The sequence below is a fragment of the Lasiodiplodia theobromae genome (assembly GCF_012971845.1).
Source record: "Lasiodiplodia theobromae strain AM2As chromosome Unknown scaffold_5, whole genome shotgun sequence".
Taxonomy (NCBI): Eukaryota; Fungi; Ascomycota; class Dothideomycetes; order Botryosphaeriales; family Botryosphaeriaceae; genus Lasiodiplodia; species Lasiodiplodia theobromae.
The window spans coordinates 652,617-671,029 of NW_023336541.1; the positions used below are offsets into that span (position 1 = coordinate 652,617).

General features: G+C 59.3%; 4 protein-coding genes across 4 annotated transcripts; 2 read left to right on the plus strand and 2 right to left on the minus strand.

Moving 5' to 3' along the window:
- Window positions 1-2,313: 2,313 nt before the first annotated feature.
- Window positions 2,314-5,903, plus strand: LTHEOB_2044 (C6 finger domain-containing protein; the record flags this gene model as incomplete). Its single annotated transcript, XM_035510813.1, has 7 exons — window positions 2,314-2,979; window positions 3,041-3,150; window positions 3,214-4,677; window positions 4,728-4,880; window positions 4,933-5,120; window positions 5,177-5,624; window positions 5,672-5,903. The coding sequence occupies 7 exons, from the start codon at window positions 2,314-2,316 to the stop codon at window positions 5,901-5,903; spliced, it is 3,261 nt and encodes a 1,086-aa protein (XP_035364984.1).
- Window positions 5,904-11,805: 5,902 nt separating this feature from the next.
- On the minus strand, window positions 11,806-13,383 carry LTHEOB_2045 (Sphingomyelinase family; the record flags this gene model as incomplete). The annotated part of the gene is made up of 2 exons (XM_035510814.1): window positions 11,806-12,876; window positions 12,943-13,383. The coding sequence occupies 2 exons, from the start codon at window positions 13,381-13,383 to the stop codon at window positions 11,806-11,808; spliced, it is 1,512 nt and encodes a 503-aa protein (XP_035364985.1).
- Window positions 13,384-13,554: 171 nt separating this feature from the next.
- Window positions 13,555-14,820, plus strand: LTHEOB_2046 (WD repeat containing protein; the record flags this gene model as incomplete). The annotated part of the gene is made up of 2 exons (XM_035510815.1): window positions 13,555-14,303; window positions 14,352-14,820. 2 exons carry the CDS (start codon window positions 13,555-13,557, stop codon window positions 14,818-14,820), a joined length of 1,218 nt encoding a protein of 405 aa, XP_035364986.1.
- A 1,140-nt stretch (window positions 14,821-15,960) lies between these two features.
- On the minus strand, window positions 15,961-18,061 carry LTHEOB_2047 (uncharacterized protein; the record flags this gene model as incomplete). Its single annotated transcript, XM_035510816.1, has 5 exons — window positions 15,961-16,593; window positions 16,650-16,781; window positions 16,861-17,287; window positions 17,345-17,504; window positions 18,010-18,061. 5 exons carry the CDS (start codon window positions 18,059-18,061, stop codon window positions 15,961-15,963), a joined length of 1,404 nt encoding a protein of 467 aa, XP_035364987.1.
- Window positions 18,062-18,413: the final 352 nt, after the last annotated feature.

Consider the following 18,413-nt stretch of genomic DNA (forward strand, 5'->3'; position numbering starts at 1 on the left):
GATCTCGAGGGCGCACGCGGGCTCGCCCTCTCGCTGCAGCTCGGATCTGGGCGTCGCACGCTGGGGAGGGGGCGGGTAGGTGTGGGCTCGTTACGCGCGCGACTGGCGCTGGGCCCGCGTGGACGAACGCAGGCTGTCTGACATTGAGCGGCGCTGAGTCGCTGTTTTCTCGCACAATTTGCCGGCAGCTGATTCAATCTGAAGCAAGGAGGAGCGTCTCGTCTATCTGGCCGGCGCTCGCCCTTCCCCACTTCTGAACCGGGTAAGGGCTCTCGCCGAAGAGCCTCACCAGTTACACCGCAGCGCAGCGCAAACATCGCCGACTCGTCGCCTGCGTCGCCACAAAGGCGGTCGCAGCGAGCGTATGCACGGCCAGCTCAGCCGGGACTATCGAGGGTCGTGTGACGGCGGCGAGCCTGTAAAGGCCAGCAGAAGCTCACCGCGCGCGATCTGCAGACGGCCGCCGTTGTCCATGCAGCGGCGCTGTACGACCTCAGGCCGCAGGCGGCGGCGAATCAGCGGTCGAGTGCGCGCTGCCGAGGGCGAAGGATGGCAGCGGGCGAGGGGACAACTGAAGGGCGGCGGAGCGGTACTGCTCATTTCTCAGCGGATCCGCGTGATGCGGTGCGCTGCGTGGGTGGCCGCCAAGGCGAACCGCAGAGGGTGTAGCTCCTAAGCTTAAGTCAACCCATCAGCTCGACGCTAGAGCGGCTTTTGCAGGCGTGGCATGGCCGTGGCAGACAAGAGCCTAGCGGCAGCCGCACGTGGCGTGGCTTTGGCGGCGTCGGCGACGGCGGCGGCGGCGCGCGCTGCTGGGTCCGCGGCGGCGCTGGCGTTGGTGCTGGAGAGCTGGATCATCGCTTCTTCCCGAGTCCCGGCTCGCACATCAGCGACGGCGTGGTGGCGGATCGTATGGGAGTGGGAGCCCAGATGCGAGTTAGATGGTGACGACGAGGGCAGGCTGGGCGGATCGTCAGAACCCCTGGTGCCCTGGCGCGGCCGTGGAGGTTGAAACGGCGGGCTTCCCTGCGCGGGCGGGCGTGCGCGGGCTGGCGCATGACTGGCGAGGCCAAAGGCCTCCAGGAGCGCTGCATGCAACGGGAATTGACCGGCGAGGGTGGAGCGGCTAGCAGCAGACGGGCAAAAGGCGCGCCTGCGCCTGACAGCGTCGTGGCGGCCCAACGCGGAGCGCACGAGGGCGCCGCCACGAGACTCGACTAGACGGCGGCCGGCCAGGAACGGGCTGCTCGCCCAAAATCGGCCCGCGCGCCTGCGATAGGGGCGCGCGCTGACCGCCGGAATAGACTTCGAGAGTCGGATGTTGTGCGCGCGTCACCGCTGTTTGCTGCCGACCAGATCCGAGGCGGCGCGCAGAAGAGGTGCAGCAGCAGCGCGCGGTGAAGCAGCTGGCCGGCAGGCAGGCCGGCAGGCAGGCAAAGCAAGCAATCAAGCAAAGCGAGCGCAGCCTCGCGCGCGGGCATCGAAAGGCGAGATGGCACGGCCAGCTCCCAGCCCACGGGTTTGGGCCTGGCGCGCAACGCCCTGCGGCCGGAGATTCGCCCACCGCGGAAGCTCTAGCGAGGCGCGCAGAGAGGGCCATCGCGAGCTTGAGTCGTGCGCTGCCCGCCCGACTTCTCTCACCCTCCTCACGGCTCGCGTTTGCCTGTTCCTGATCTCCGCACCGCGAGGGCTGCGCGTCGTCCGGCGCTTCAGGCTACTCGCTCCCAGAACGCGCCCGCCGCCCACGCCAACGCCGCCCAGCCCGAGCACAAGCGCCGCCACCCACCGCTGCCGGCGCGCGCCTCTAGCTCCGCGCTCTGTCTTCTCGAAAGCCTCTGCCTCAGTTCCATGATCGCCAACCGTCTGATCGCCCCCTTGTTCCCTTGAAGCAGGCTTTTCCGGCTCCATGGTAAGAGCTGCCTTTCCCGCCTGGCATCCGGCACAACGTCTGGCCCTTCCTCGGTCCTCTCCCCCCCTCCTGCTGCCGTCGTTGCCCTCGTCAGTCACACACCCTACGCGTCCGTCCGCCCGCCCCGGCACAGCCTCGCCTTTGCGAGTAAGAGTGCATGATTTGCTCGCCCTCGTCGCAGCTGCTCCCCTCGCTTGGCGCTGATCGAGCCAGAGCCAGATCCTTGCCCGCGACTTGCTAGCTATGACGCGCATTGGGCCCTCTCATTTCCCTTCTCTAGACTGACTTGCTGGAAGCTTTCGGCAGTCTTCCTCCGTCGTCCGCACCATAGATTGTCTCTTGTCGTGTCTATCTGAACATCGGGCCTCAGCGCGCATGGCCACGACCGTTGCGCCAACATAAGCATGGAAGCCGATGGTCCAGACGTCAAACGTCCCCGTTTGGATACTCACTACCCTCCTCACTCTTCTGTGCCTCCTCCACCGCCCGCCCGGTATCACGAACCAGCACCACCCCCCGCCTACCCTCCCAACACGCTGCCGCCACCGCCAATCCAGGGCCATCCGCCTTCCGTCCCGGGTACGCCTCTCGGTCCACGCGCTCCGCGCGCCCTGCCCGAACCCGTCAACTTCAGCCAGCACCCGAACCAACGCCCAGGCAATGCGCCGCCCGTAACCATCCCGTCGAGGTCCTACTCCGTGGAGTCGCTGTCGCGTCCTCCGAGCAACCCCAGCCAGCCGTCGCCCATCGACACGCGGCCGCGCCAGCTCGCCGTCTCCGGTCCACCTGAAGGCCCTCCTCACCAGCAGCAGCAACAGCAACCACCACCACCAATGGACCATGGTGGTCACCATCCCGGCGCATATCCCAATCATGATCCCCACATGAATGGTGCTGCGCCGGCTCCCTACCCTCCCCCCGCAAACCATCACAATCCCTACAATGGCCCACCACCCCCCATGGGCCCTACCCAGGGCTACCACCCCTCACCTTACGGTCAACCAGGTGTATACGGTCAAGCCGCGGACTACGTGGGCGCCGGCCGCAAGCGTCAAGTGCGCGCCGTGCAGGTACGTTGCTCCTCGCTCTCCACCGTCCCCCCTCTGCCACACTCACACTGCAACCGCCCAGGCCTGCAACAACTGCCGAAACCGCAAGCAGAAGTGCGACGAAGCACGACCGTGCCAGTTTTGCCGCGAGTCCGGGCTCAAGTGCGAGTACAAGGAAGTGCCACCGCCCAAGTAAGCAATTTTTTTTTTCACCGCCCTTTTCGGTGGCGGCGTGCTCACCGTGTGAACCTGCAGGCAAGACCGAACGTTGCATGACATCGCGACCAAGGTCAGCGCGCTCATGGAAAACTTTGCGTCCATTCCGGGCCGCCTCGATAGAATAGAGCGGCAGCTCCGGGGCCATCAGAATGGAGAGGGTACGCTTACGACTCCATCGGACCAATTCCCTGCGCCAACTCCCGCTGTAGCAGAAGAAGCTGAGGGAAGTACCTATGATCCAGTTAGGGAGAAAACGTCGTCCGAGCCGCCGAATGCTGCGGCAAAAGCGCTGTCCGGACCCAAGTACTCTCTGCCTCCCGACGCTTCCCAGACAATCGGCCCGAAAGGGCACCCGGCGCAGGTCCCGGACTTTTTCGAGGCCGAGATCACATTACCCGCCGACCATACGACCGCCGCCCACACCATGTTGATGGATTGGTCTGCGATGCAGCCCTTCTTCAAAGACGTGATCCCCGGCGGAACGAACTACCCGAGAGAGCAAGAAGAGAACCGGGGGTTGCTTAAGCTTTATGGAAGAGGCGAGGGCGAAGACCTCTACGACGGTGCCCATGGTGGTAGTCCTGCAGCAGAAGGTGCCGAAGATGACGTCGTTAGCACTCCTGCCCCTTCGCCCGGATCCAACAGCTGGGGCATCGGCTTCACCGCGCAGCCTACCGGGGCGGACATCCACCGGTCAGATCCGCAGCACAATTGGGGCGGCCTTAATCCGGACGGCACTCTTAAGCTAGATGTCAGGACCGTGAAGCGCTTACATCACAGCTATCTGAGCCACATGCACCCGCTGCAGCCGTTTCTGGACAAAGAGCGGCTGGCGTCTATGGTGGAAAAGTTCATCCAGCGGTACAGCCCGGACGCCGGTAACCACAATGCGAGGTCGCCCTTTGCCGTGCCGGACACCTACCCTGCCGTTCCCCTTAAGCGGAAGAGGTCGAATAACGGCCCTATCCCTGGACCCGAGCCCGGAACTCCGCCTAGCAGAGGTAATTACATAGAGCGTACCATTGGGAACGCGATAGTCCTTCTAGTGCTCGCCCTGGGAAGGATCTGCGAGCACAAGACCCATCTGCCCGGTCCCCTGGGCGGCCCGAACACGGTCGTCGGAAGCTCTCTCCAGATGCCCTCAATGGATTCCCCACCGGCCACTATCAAGCCCTCTCCCGCCTCGTCACATTCCACCCTGGCCAGTATCCCGTCGCCGGGCATCGACGGAGCACGCCTCATGAGCCGGAGACCGTCCACGGAGCAAGTGCCTACCTCGGACCGGAGGGACACCGCGGCACGGAACATGGATATCACGCCCGGCCTCGCGTACTATGCCTACGCCGTCGAGATACTCGGTGCGGTCCACGGAGGAAACGATCTCTCTCACGGTCAAGCAGGTGTTTTGGCATGTCTCTACATGGGCCAGCTGGCTCGCGTTTTAGAGAGCTGGGGATGGATCTGCTACGCGTGCAGAGTCTGCGGCGTCCTCATTGACAAGTAAGGAGAATTTCTTTCGCTTCAGACAAGTTTCGTACTAACGACAACAGAGACAAGGAATCGCTCTTCCCCAACGCTCCAGAGCCCGACGTTTCGGACAGCATGGATCTGAGAAAGGTTGCCCCAGGCGTGTCCAGCGGCGTTGACAGGCGCAAGACGAACCTGACCAAGTTCCTGTACTGGACTTGCTTGCAGCTTGAAAGGTTGGTTCAAGGTTTTTTTTGGACGGCTCGGGGTAAGATGCTAATTCTTTAGTGATATCCTGGCGGAGATGAGCCACCTTAGGCCGAGCGGTATCTCGAAGGACGAAGAACGCATAGGTCTACCAAGCCAGATATACCCAGAGCTTCCGCTGGATCCACCCGAGGAGATGAACTGGCTGTACTACTCGGCCCAGATTCAGCTCCGCAAGATCCTCAATAGAACCCATCTGGCTCTGTACAGTAAACGTGGGAGGCCCCTTTTCTGAGTGCAAATGTTCATAGCTAACGGGCCGCAGAAGGGCGAAAGAAGAATTTCTGGGCTGCATTGCGCGACGACATGCTGGAGGAACAGCTCCAGGGTTGGCGGGAAACGCTTCCGGCATGGCTTGGATGGGACGATTCCGACGAGCCGTCGGACGATATCAACAAGGCCCGCATGCGCGCCAAGTACTACGGTGCAAGGTACATCATCACGAGGCCGATCCTTCACTGGGCGATTCACACCAATCCGGCGCCGACGTTCCTGATGAAGCAGTACGGCTTCACGCCCGCCGACGAAAACGACTCGCCCGACCCGTCGGAGAATCTGGTGTCGGACTCGCTGTCCAAGGCGAGCTGGCACAAGGTCATGATGGCGAGTAAGCGCTGCGTAGAATCGGCAATCCAGAGCACCATCGCCTTTGACGGCATCGAGAACACCAACCAGCGACTGATTGTCACCAACATTTTCGGCACGGCTCACGCGTAAGTGAAACGAGTTAAATTTATCCGCACGATGCTGACGTTGACAGGCAATTCGGCAACTGCCTGGTGCTGGCGGCGGTGCGCAAGTCGTGGATGCGCGACCTCATCCCGCACGCGCGCGTCATCGCGCTCGTCGAGCGCACAATCAGGTTCCTGCGGCGTCTGGTGCCCATCTCGCCAACGCTGCGCGTGGACGTCGCGATTCTCGAGAACACGCTGAAGTGCTTGAATGGCGAGAAGTCGGATCCCGCTTCGGTGGACGCCTCGTTTGGGACATAGTCTAATTCTGCAATCGGAAGAGAGCGACGTTGAGGCTGTCGAAACCGTCAATCAGGCCATGCTTATCTTTTTCTGAGGTAAGGGCACGCGAAGACGATCAGTAAAGAGGCTGTCGCCGTGGCGTTCCCGCCTCGCCTCGCTTTTGTTCCCGTCCGAAAGCCCTGCCGCGGCAGCCCTGCCGCCGGGGCGCGTGCAACCGTTGGCCATCTGTCTGTTTCTTTTTGATGCACACGCCATCATGTTCAGCAACATATACCCGATCTACGTACCCTTGGGAGGAGGCTTCGTTGTGGCCTTTATGATCGCGCCGCGCCTTCGTCCTTAACATGCATAGTTGCGTGGCGCCCTGGTTCCTTCTCGGCCTATTTTTTGCTTTTTCTCCCGTCTCTTTTCCATTCTCATCGCATCGTTCATGCGCCTCGTCTTTTCACCAGCATCATTGTTGTTTTTTTGTGATCTATATTCTGGGCGGATAGCGCTGTCTTGGCATTTACTTCGGTGTTAAGTATTTTCGTCACTACTTTCCTCTCAGAGTCTCTTTTCGCCGTCTCCTTGGGAAAAGGAACGTTTCCGTTCCTTCTGCTGCCGGCACCCGAGAGGCCAGCCCGGGCGCTGCAGCTCCTCTGGGGCAAAGCCGGAGGAGGGGCCCCTCGTGCCCCCGCGCCGCCGCCGACACCGCCGCTTTTGCTCGCCATTCGACTTTTCACAATTGCCGGTATGGCGAAATGGGCAAATGCGGGTCATCGGCCACCACGCTGCAAGGGCTCGTTAGGATCCACGTGGAGAATTTTCGGACGGACATAACCCAGCCCCCGGCATCTCCGGCTCGTCGCCTCGACCGCTGTACTGAAGGCCTCTCTATTCGACGCATCGCTGCTACCACGACCCCGGTCCTTGCGTGCGCTTGCTTACGCACGCGTCGTACCGGACACGCTGTTTTTTTCCCGGTTTCCACAGGCCTCAGCCGTTTCCGCCGACGGCCGTCTTGTGTGCAAACCGCCGCGGAGGAAGCCGTCTTGTGTGAGTGGGGGGTGGAGGGCAGTTTGTGCGAGGAAGAACGGGGGGGTGTCCCAAAAAAGCAATGGAGGCAGCAGAGACTTCGGGCACGAATTTTTTTCAGGTGAAACGGCACGGTTTGATCCAATTCCACGAAACGGCCGACAAAGACATGACACGGGGGCGATCATCACGAAAGAGGGTAAAAAATAAAAAAGGGTCCAAGTGTGGCACAGGGGATGGGTGGCAAAAATCGACTAATATACCTCCCGCAACGGTCGATGTTCCTTTTTTTGCTCTGGCATGGGCCAGAATGGTCTTTATTTGGTTCCGATGACCCTACCACCTATCTATTAGACGAGCGTGGCTGCGCCTGCAAGAGGCTGGTTGGCCGGCTCGATTGCAACTACATACGTGTTTGGATGCCTCGTGATTTTTTGGTTGGTATGATGGAAAGGAAATGCGTCCATGTGTTCGGATCAGGTTTACATATCAAATGGAAAGAAAAGAAAAACAATACGTGTATTTGGTATCCCACATCCCGGCCACGGTCCTGCGGATACCCCCTTCATGCGTGTCTCCTGTGTAGCATGCCCTTGGCCACAGGTCATCTTTTGGAGTTTTTGGATCTTCACGTTGCCACTGCGTCGACACGGCAAGACCCTTTCAGAGATGAGCAGTCCCCGACGCAGACCTCTTTGCGGTACACGCTACTGCAACTTCCCGAAGAAACGATCCATCATCACAGGCTGTGGAGCCTTTTCGTCCACTCGACTTGACACCGCTACACGGGACGATAATTCGCGCAATGCTGGGTACCTGCGCCGTTGGAAGATCGCATTTTCCTTCCGCAACGGGGCTGACTCCGGAGTAGGATAAGGGAAATGGGCCAAAGACGACAAAAAGGCGGTCGAGGCTGGGCAGCACGGCACGGCGCAGTCCCAGGCGCCAGGTTTCGGACATCTTGTGGTCCTCTCTACCTCGAAAGTATGACACGCATGCGACGGCCGCTATAGCGACGAATGAGCCCGGGCTGCGAGTCAGCGAGCACGTACTTCTGCCGTATTCTCCCTTCTCACCATCCTCCCAAACTGCCCGCGAAGGCGCCCCCTCCCCCTACCTACCGACCGACCGATAGACCGACCGACGAACGGACACACACACACACGCACACACGAGCCCGCATACGTGTCTCCGATCCTCTCGTATAGACGCACGTCAGCAGGACTGCATGTCATTCTTTAAAGAGTCACACGGACCCTATTTGCGTCTAGGGGACAGAACGCTTGGTTTCACATGGGCCCTGAGGACGACGGTGGCGACGGCGTCTCGAAAGTGAGGCAGGCAAGCAGCAGTCCGACATAGACACGGCCGCGTACATGCAAGACGGAGGTAAGGTACTGCCTGACGCAACCGAGGTGGCTGACAACGCATAGAGGGGAGAATAGGCATTACATCAATCTACATGTAGGTCCGTTGCTTTAGGAAGGTCGAGGTCCAAAGTAAAGGAGACAGTAAGTAGAGATCGGGGAGCAGCATGGACCCCACCGCCACCGAGCACGAGAGATGTGCGGTGTGTAGGCAGCCGCCGCCGCTGCTGCTGCTTCTCCCGCTGCTGCAAGCTGGCTACCTAGCGCCGCCGCCTTCTGGCCTGGTCTGGGGGCGAATCCTGACGCATACAGCCGGTGCAAGGCGACATAACAGAGAAAGAGAGGTGATCCGCGCAGTCGCAGCGAGCACAATGCAGCTAGAGCAGGGAGAGAGAGAGAGAGAAAGAGCAAGAGACAGAAAAGGGACGCTAGGCTAGGGAAGTTGCATTAGCTTGCGCTACCGTTGAACTGGGACTTCCCCTCCGCACAGACGGTCCTGGCGGGGAACATGCTCTTTTTCCTGCTTTCGTGCAACAATAGGTTGGTCGCTTTCGAGATCTGTATTTTTCTTGGCCTTTCCCTTTCGTCTCCTCGGCCCTCTCTTCCGCCCCTTCGCGATGCGCGGCGCGCGTCAAGTCGTTCCTTGTGTTGAAGGAGAGAGAGAGCTCCAGGGTCTTTCGCGACTTCCCTGCCTGTCGCGACAGGGGGAGGACGGGCAATCGATGTACGCGACATCTCAGCCACAACAACGCCGCCGTCGCCGCGTCCGCCACCGAACAGCTGCCCCCCCGACAGCATGATTGACTGCCGGCGAGCTCCAATTCCCCTTTCAAAGCCTGCCACGAGTAATGTCCAGAGGTCGACCCCGGACCCGAACGCTGGCCACCGCCGGAGAAATATTGAACATGGACGGGGGGGACCCTTTCAAGGAAAAAGAGGGGCCGTGGGCATCGTACACACGACCATGGACATCTGCAAATTACATACTGCCCGATTGGCGGCAAGACAATGGTAGGTACACATCTGGTACAATAATGAACAGCCGACCGGCCATTGGATCCCTCTTTTTTTTTTTTTTCTTACCCTGCCATTTTCAATCCTTCGGCGATAGCCGAGTGAATCCCAAGAAGAAGAAAAAAAGGACGAGGCACGCAATCCGGTTTGGGTGGCTGTGCCGCAGCACATACACCCGTTGCCTGTCGCTCCCCATCCCTTCTACAGACAACACAGACCTTGTCCTGTCAACGGTTTCCTGCCAACGCACACGCCCACCACGCATGCACACACACACACTTACATTCCCCGTCGAGACTGACTGGGGCCACATGGACGATATTCCAATGTGCATACGACATCGGGGAAGGTGGGATGCCCTTCCCGGGGGGCCCGCAGAGGGTCAGCAAGCAGCAGCAGCGGCGGCGGCGTCGGCGGCGGCGCGCGGGCGCGCGGGTGCGCAACGGCGCGGGGCGCAGCAAGCAAGCTCAAAGAATCAGGCGTGGAAAAGGAACGTCCGAGAGAGAAAAAAAGAAAGCAATAGAACCTGCTGACGCAAAGATCGTAGCGCGGGCTACACGTGTGTTTCCATTATTGCTGATTTTCCTTCCTTCTTCCTCCTGCTTGCGGAAAGGGATCGGTGGCGAGGCTCATCTTTTTGCCGTGCCCTCCTCTCCCCTTCTTGTTGCTTTCCCTGGCCGCCTCACTCTTGGGTGGTATTTTCTCTGCCCCCCTCCCCTGGTGCTTTCGGGATGATTGTGGAAGTGGGGGGCCTGGACCGGAGAGACAGACCGAATATGGGGAATGCTCTGCAAAGCATGGGTGGAGATGGGTGGGAAAATAAAATGGTCTGGAAGATAGAGGGAGGAGGGGGGATGGGGACGGGAGTGACGGCGGGGTGCCGGCCGCGTCAGGAGCGGGAGTAAGAGAGGTGTGTGTGAGTGTGTGTGCTGGACGGCGCATGGAACAAGGATTTCTGCCCAGTTTTTGCGTTATTGTGAAAGCGTAGCGCGCGGCTCTGCTGGGTGTGTGTCGTCCTTGGCGACAATGCTCGGAAGGTCTCCAATGGGGTGGATGAGATGGTGTAGGGTGATGATGGTCCTTCAAGGAAGGAGAGAGAAAAAAAAAAGAAAAACAAGGTTTGCCGGTACGTTGCCAACGCCTTTTCGTGGCCTTCCTCCGACTGCTGTCCGTGAAGCTTTTTTTCTTTTCTTTTTCTCGCTTTCCGATATATTGAGGCCCGAACGCCGCGTGTCCGATTGCCGCGGCCGTCGGAGCGGCCGTCACCATCGATCGCGAGGGCGGGGACATGGGTATGGCGGGGGCAGGGCACATCGCGACAGAGAAAACAAAAAAGCCGTTGTACCGCCAGCCGGGGACGCGGACATCGGTCTCGAGCGGCGGAGCAGAAGCGAATCTGGCGTGGCACCTGTGGCCGCTGCGGACCCCTCTTCACCAAGCATGGGATGGCAGCTGCAGCATGCAGTGCTCAGGAGCAGCAGGCTGCTTGCTGACTTGCAGCTGACTCCGTCCTGAACATCACCTGTCCTCATTACTCGCGGTATTGGAAGGATGGAAAAGTGGCCCGGAGATTGTCATTTGATCAGTCAAGATCAGCGGACAGGTGTGGGCGGCAGCTGCAGCAGGCGCTGCCGTTGGCCGGGCTGCGCGGCGTGGCTAATGCATCCAGCTATACGAGGGCAGGGGAGAGGGCGGCAGCCAGTGGCAGCGGCGAGGGAAAAAAGGTTCTCACATGTCTATCAGAATCTAGTTCATCGATCTAATCTCCACCATCTGGCGAGCTCAATATGCATGGAACTGGTCATAAAAATAAAACGCCATCTGGGAAAGCCGCGCGCTAGGGAGCGTAGCGGTGGCACTAGCAACGGGCGGGCCGGGGCGGGAAGTCAATCTTGCGCAAACCGCAGCCGACGCTCAACGCCGCGACTCGCCCATCCTCAAGTCCAGAACTTGTGCCCGCCAGCTCACGCATATGCAACGCCAGACGCCAGCACCAGCCACGCACGGCACGGCAACGCTATCAGCGGCACGGCTCGCAACGCTACCCGGACCTTTCGCCCGGTTCTTACTCTACTCCCGACGCTCGAGACTGCGGCACTTGATCACTGCTGCATTTCCCGCGTCACAATCTGTGTGCCCTGCAACTGCAACTACTCGCGTCTGCCCTGCTCAAGCCTGCCCTGCCCGCCCCAGCCCACCCTGCCCTTGCACCATCGCCGCCCCTCTCCCTGCGCCCCGACCCCCGCCCCTCGCATAGACATCACTACACTCCAAGTCCAGCATCCTCCGATTGTCGCGGACGCAGCCGTCGGTATCCATCGCGCACCCGTCGCGGCAGGAACGTAGACGCCATTGCATGCAAAGCAGCGCCTCGCCCTGTGTGCAGCCGGCCCAACTGTAGGTAAAACAAAACTCAAGTGTTGGCAAAAACGTCATGAATCAAAGAAGTCGGAGACAGCTCCTTAAGGCGGAGCCATCTCCAGGAAAACAGAAAAAGGTCGGGAAAGAAGTGGAAACATCGCTCATACCCCGTCGGCCGTGTCATCCCCCTGCCGCTGCTCTTCGTCGTCGTCGTCGTCGTCGACCTCGGGTCCGCCGTGTTCAACTTCGTCCTCGCGCGTCTTGGTCAGCTCCGCGGGCAGGCCCTCGGCCGCCAGCTTTGCGTTTCTGATCTCCCATTCGAATTCTCTCAGCGCGCGCAGCTCGCTTCCGACAAAGAGTCCGCCGATCAGGCCGTCGATGACGCCGGCGGCAAGGCCTAGCGTGCTCACTAGCATTAAGATGAACGACACGAAGTTGCGGGGGCTCCACCAAACCGCAATGAGACAGCCGATGGCGACGAGCAGCTGCCCGGCAAAATGGGCCAGGCGCAGGCGCCGCTGCCGGTACTCTCGAGCTGTATACTTGTGAATCATGGCAAGGATCTCGTCGTAAGTAGAAACAGGCAGGACGGATGAACCCGTGTACAGGGATTCGCTGGTCGACGAGCGCGGAGACGGAGATCGGGCGCCAGCCCGCCTGATGGTCACTTCCACCGAAAAGTGGTCGCTGAGCGAGCAGCGCAACTCGGGGTGCCGCTGCGTCATGCCTACATCCACTTTGTCGAGCACCCAATCCGTGTCGTTGTTGGCTGAGGGACTGTTCTCACCAGAAGAAAAGAAGACGTAATCCAGACGCTTTGCACGCGGGTCCTCGACCGTGTCCTCGATGTCCACGGGCAGACCCTTCTCCAAGCGCTTCCTATGCGCCTCGTTCCACCTCCAAGTGTTCAGCGCGCTGTCACACGTAGCTCCGTTCTCCGTGATGTTGAATCTCGCATTCGGCATCGGTCGTCCACGCGCCTGCTCGACCGCGTCACGGGCCGCACCAACCGAAGAGTCGGGGTGTACGATGCGCCAGACGTCTCTCACGGGAGAGTGCGCCTCAATGAGGCGGTGAGCGAGAGACAATGGCAACATGTTGAAGTCGCCCATTCCGATGACCAGGTGGCCACGCTCAGCGGCACCACGCATCAGTTTCGTTATTTCCCAAGCTTGAGCGGTACGGTGGCAGATGTAGGAGTCGTTGGGCTCGCTTTCGTATGGGGCGTGCAGCTGTGCGTGTCAATCAGCTTCGTGTCCGAATACGGAAAACTGGCGGTGTGGTGATGATGAACTCACATGTGTGCAAAACACTTCAGCAACATCCTTTTTGCCTTTGCCAAACCGGATTCTCGCGCAGGCCACGCCCTTGCCGACGAACCAGTCTCCGCGGAAGAAGGCAGTGGGCCGGCCGTTGAGCGGGTAGCGGACCATGCTGGTTTCCTCGATGGGCCATCGTGAGATGATGACCAGTCCTCCACCGAAAATGCCGCTGTGGTAGAATTTGCTGTAGTGCAGGCCGAGCTTCTCGCTGACGGTATCGCGGATGGACTCGTAGTCTTGTTTGGTCCAGCATTCCTGCAGGCCAATGATGTCCGGCGGCGGAGAAGCGGCGGCGAGCTGGCGGCCGATTTCAGAAAGGCGTTCGTGGCGGTACTTTGCGAGGAATTTCAGGCCCCAGCAGTTGAGGCTGATGATGTTGATCTCCTTAGGAGCATCGTGAGAGATGCGGGCGTCCATTGCGGCGGGATTGGCGTTGGTTGCGAATTGCAAAGGTTGAGGGTGAGGGGACAGATGGAGGGGAGCACGGGAGCTCTCGATGTTCGGTGATGTCAGTGCGGAATTGCTAGCGCGCGCGTTGCGGACTTTCGCTCGCGTCCCCCGACCCTTTGTCCTCCTACACACCACGACATGGCCGAACTCAATGGCCGCTCGCCCAAGAGGCGCCGCTCCGATGACGGCTACATCGAGTCCCCGAACGACCGCTCGCCCTTTCCGGACGCGTCGCCCACCTACCAGCTCACCGAGCGCCCGGCCGCACATCGCTACAGAGACGACGACAGCCTCAATGCCACACCCAGAGACGCGTCGCGCTCGCCGCGCTCCGGTTCCCGCTCGCCCATCGGACGCCGCTCGCCCAGCGTGGACCTGCCTGAGAAGCCCGCCGAGCTGCGTTACAAAGCGAAGCTGAAGCTCTGCGGCCACAAGAAGGGCGTCTCGTGCATCAGATTTTCGCCTGACGGCCGCTGGATCGCGAGCTCCTCCGCTGACGCCACCATCAAGATCTGGGACGCGCGGACCGGCAAGATCCAGCACACCCTCGAGGGCCACATGGCCGGCATCTCGACCCTGGCGTGGGCGCCGGACTCGCGCATCCTGGCTTCTGGCTCTGACGATAAGTACATTCGACTGTGGGACGCCATAACTGGCAAAGACCTCTCCGTGCCTTTCGAAGGCCACCACAACTATATCTACTCGCTCGCCATCTCGCCCAAGGGAAACATAATCGTGAGCGGTTCCTACGACGAAGCCGTATTTCTGTGGGACATTCGTACCGCGCGTGTCATGAAGTCGCTACCTGCGCATTCGGACCCAGTCGGTGGCGTGGATTTTGTGCGGGATGGCACGATGGTCGTCAGCTGCTCCAGTGATGGGTTGATGTAAGTCCGTTCCTCGTGGTCTACCCAGGCCTGTACTGACCATTCCAGCCGCGTCTGGGATACCGCCACCGGCCAGTGTCTTCGCACGCTCGTCCACGAAGACAACGCCCCCGTGACCTCCGTCCGCTTCTCTCCAAACGGCAAATACATCCTCGCCTGGACCCTCGACTCATGCATCAGGCTTTGGGACTACGTGACCGGCAAGGGCAGATGCGTCAAGACGTATCAAGGGCACAAGAACAGCAAGTACAGTCTGAGCGGCGCTTTTGGCGTCTACGGCACCGCGCCGTACCAGTCAGCCTTTATTGCGAGTGGCAGCGAGGACGGTAGCATTTATCTTTGGGATTGCAGCAGTAAGAACGTCATGCAAAGGTTGGACGGGCACAAGGAACCAGTGCTGTGTGTCGACACGCACCCGACTGAACCTTGGATTATCAGTGGCAGTCTTGACAAGACGATCATCATTTGGAGGATGGAGGACGAGCAGCCTGGTTCGAGTGCCAGGCCTGAGGGATGAAATGGTGGAATCAATCAATTCAAGACTTGAGCTGGTGAGAAAATGAGCATGGACGTCCATTGACGGAATATGCAAGGACAGAGGAAGCAATGATACCCCTATTAACCACTTTGCATGACGAAAAAGCATCTTTAGACCTGCCAGGTACACGACGTGTGATCTGTAAGTGGGCTTGCACCCGCCATGAGGGAGGGCAAGCCCAAAGCAGGTGATGAAAAGTTTTGAACTTCTCAATTTTATTCTGCAAAAGATATTCATGCTATTAGGTAGTTAAATCTAATGTCTGGATGTTTCGTACGAGTCTACTGGTCTGAGTATTCGCATGGGGCAAAAACCAAACGTAACTCGTGTTCAAATGACCAAGCACTCCCGGTCGTTCCCCGTTCCCGATACCCAACATGTATTTACTAAATGCCGATTTTTGCTTCCGTCCAGCTTGTGGCTGTGCCTTGCCGTGTCGTCCGTGTCTCATTATCATTCGGTGCCCATAATAAATGCACGTAAAGCTGGATTAGGAAGTCACCCTATACACCGCTACTCTAGACCCCGAAACTCCTGAACCCTGGCGGTGAAATGATGCGAGCGACGAGAATGGCAAACGGCTTGACAGGGCACCGCTATCGCTTCGAGAATAGGATTGTGGTCGTTTGTTCCTAAATGGATAAAGTGCTACTTGTGTAGACTAGATCCAACTGTGTCACTGAAATGTGAGTAGATATGTCTATTGGTATTTCAACTTGTAAAACGACCAAAGATGTTCTGCTACTCAATGGAAAGGGGGACTAGAGCGCGGAAGCATGGACAGGCTGCTACACAAAGAAGGTACTTTTCGTTGGGGACTCTTAAGGATCTGGATATCAGACCGCGATTCACTAGAATCTAGAAGAAGCTTTGCACGAAGTTTAGAATAGTCTAGTAAAGGGAATGAGGAATAAGGTATAAGTGAGATCATCTAGCAAAAAGGCAGTATGACAAAAAGGAACGACTTTTATTACCCACACACAATGCCCAACCGATAATAATAAAGCGACACTAAAGCAGGGTATATGCAAGAAACGAAAAACCAACCGCATCCAAAAGGCTCCAGGCCCTTGGACCATCATCAGACCTTCAAGTCCCCATTACCTCTCTCGTCTCCTCTCAAACCAACCTCTCCGCATCCTCCTGCTGCTGCTCCCTCCCCTTCCCCCTCCTCATCCCCCCGTCCCCGGCGCCCGTCATCATCTGCGGCGCCGACACGCCCGACGGGCCCGTCGGCCACGTGCTCATGCTGCTCGTCGGCCTCTCCGTTCCGTGCGAATGCGACGACGACGGCATCAGCAGCGCCGAGACGTGCGAGCGAGCACTACGGTGGTAGCCGCGCTCACGCACGCTGCGCCCGTCTTCCACGTCCACCTCCGTCATCGCTACCCGTGTCCGCTCCTTCGAGGTACCGCTCGTTGTCGCCCTGGTGGATGATGCTGTCGGGGGCGGCGGGGGGAGCTTGGTGGAGCTGGGCGACGGCGATGGCGATGGTGCTTTCTGCGGTTGGCGGGGGGTGGTGGTAGGGTTGATGGTGTCGCGGCCGCGCTGGATAGAGGCGTAGTCGGATTGGAAGACGCGGGTGGCGCGGTGACGCCAGACGAGCCAGAAGATGAGGAGGAGGACGGTGAGGGGGATGGTGGTGGCCCAGTAGGTGCGGAGGTTTTTGGAGAGGAGGGGGTTGTTTTTGTCGTCGTCGGACGAGGTGCTGGTTGTGGCGTGGGTGGAGCAGGCAAATGTTGTGATGAGGGTCTGTTTGGTTGTTAGTTGGGTGGGATTTGAGTGACAAGAGGGAGGGGGGAACTTACAGCTACGAAGATGGCGGGGAGGAAGAGCGTGTTGAGGAGGGCGATGGTCTTGACGGAGGTGCCATCACGGGCGGCTGTTGCGGCGAGCTGAGCCGTCAGGAGGTTGTTCGTTTGGACGACAGAGGTGTTGAGCTAGACAAGATCAGTCAGTCAGTCGTTCCCCAGCCCTCTTGCGTAAACTTCACGCGGTTAAGGAGGTCGGTCCACCTACCGTATCAACCAACCACCCAGCCTTCGCCCTCAGCCTCTTCGCCTCTTCCACACCACTCTCCGCAGCCGTCTGCAACTGCTCCACCATCTCCCTCACCTCCCAACTACTACCGTAACTCTCCCCTCCCTCCCACTCCTCGCGCATCAACAACAAGTCCTCAGTCCGCTCGACCACGTCCCCCAACCATGCCGCGACCCGGCTCTCCCACCCGCACAACCCCTCGACGCCGACCGCCTCGTCCGCCACCGCGCCGACCTCCCCCATCATCGCCTCGACGCCGCCGCGCTTCGCCGTCGACCGCAGCTCCTCGTCGGCGGCGGCGATGCGCGCGGCCAGCTCGTGCGTGCAAAACGCCTGCGTGCGGTCGACCGTGTTGGCGAGCAGCAGCGTCGGCAGCAGCAGCGGGTGCGTCCACAGCGCCCCCGTGCTGCAGGCGTCGAGCAGCTCGCGCAGCTGTGGGATAAGCGGCACCGGCCGCGCGCACCATGCCGTGGCGGCGCCAGAGACGGTGACGCCGGCGGGCGGTGCGGAGAGCAGGTGTGGCCCGTAGAGGAAGGCGGTCGTGATGGATGTGTTGAGGTCGTGGCTGAGCGAGAGGCGGGCGCCTGAGATGGGGGAGTTGGCGGGGAAGGAGGTTATGAGGACTGTGTTTGCTGTTAGCTGAGGTAGAAGATAGGGGGGTGGAATGTTCTTGGAAAGTGAAGTGCAATATCGCACTCAACATGCTTATACATTCGTGTGGATGCATAGTGAATTGGGAGAATTACCGAGTTCATTACGACCTCCAGTCGTAACGTGCCGCCAATGATGGCTGTAACCGCCATTCTTGAAATACGGCAGGGTTGCGGGAGATAGGTGAAAGTGCTTCTCAACACGCAGATAGGAATCCCGACTGATTGGGAACGTCAGAGGATCACTCTCCCGCTGCTCGCAGATGAGAATCCTTATGCCGCCGACGACGTTGTGCTCTGGGGTAGGCTTTCGCAAAGAAAAGGGACCCTGTTGGTGTAACCAGTCCGAAACGTGTTCATCGTAAATGATGCCGGCGAAGCAGTTGACTCCTGGTTGGGCAATGTCGAGCTAGATGGACGCACGTGAGCATTGAGCGGTACAGCAGACAGGGGCGATCAACGGCCTACGTTCTCATACTTCCAATATTCCAAGAATTGTATATCCTCTGCTCTCGTTGAGAGCTGCTCATGCTTGATGGATTGAAGCGAAGGCAACACGTTTTCATGCTCCTTCGACCTCCCCGGCCTCCACGGCTTCCAGACGGCCTCTCTGATAACTCGTTTTCTCTGCGTAGTAAACATTGTAGGTCACTTAGTCGCACATGAGAGTCGAAACGAAACACTTTCAGAGTTAAGCATTGCATTTGTACTATAATCCAACGTCTCAAGTTGCGAAGGGGAACCCGAAATAGGTGGTTTTGGATCGCTTAGGCGGCAAGAAGATCAAACATGATGGCTTGAAGGAGCATCCTTGCATTCATGTGTTGCGGCACACGCTTAAGCGAAGTGTCGGAGCACGCCGCACGGCTTGCCGTGGTGGTG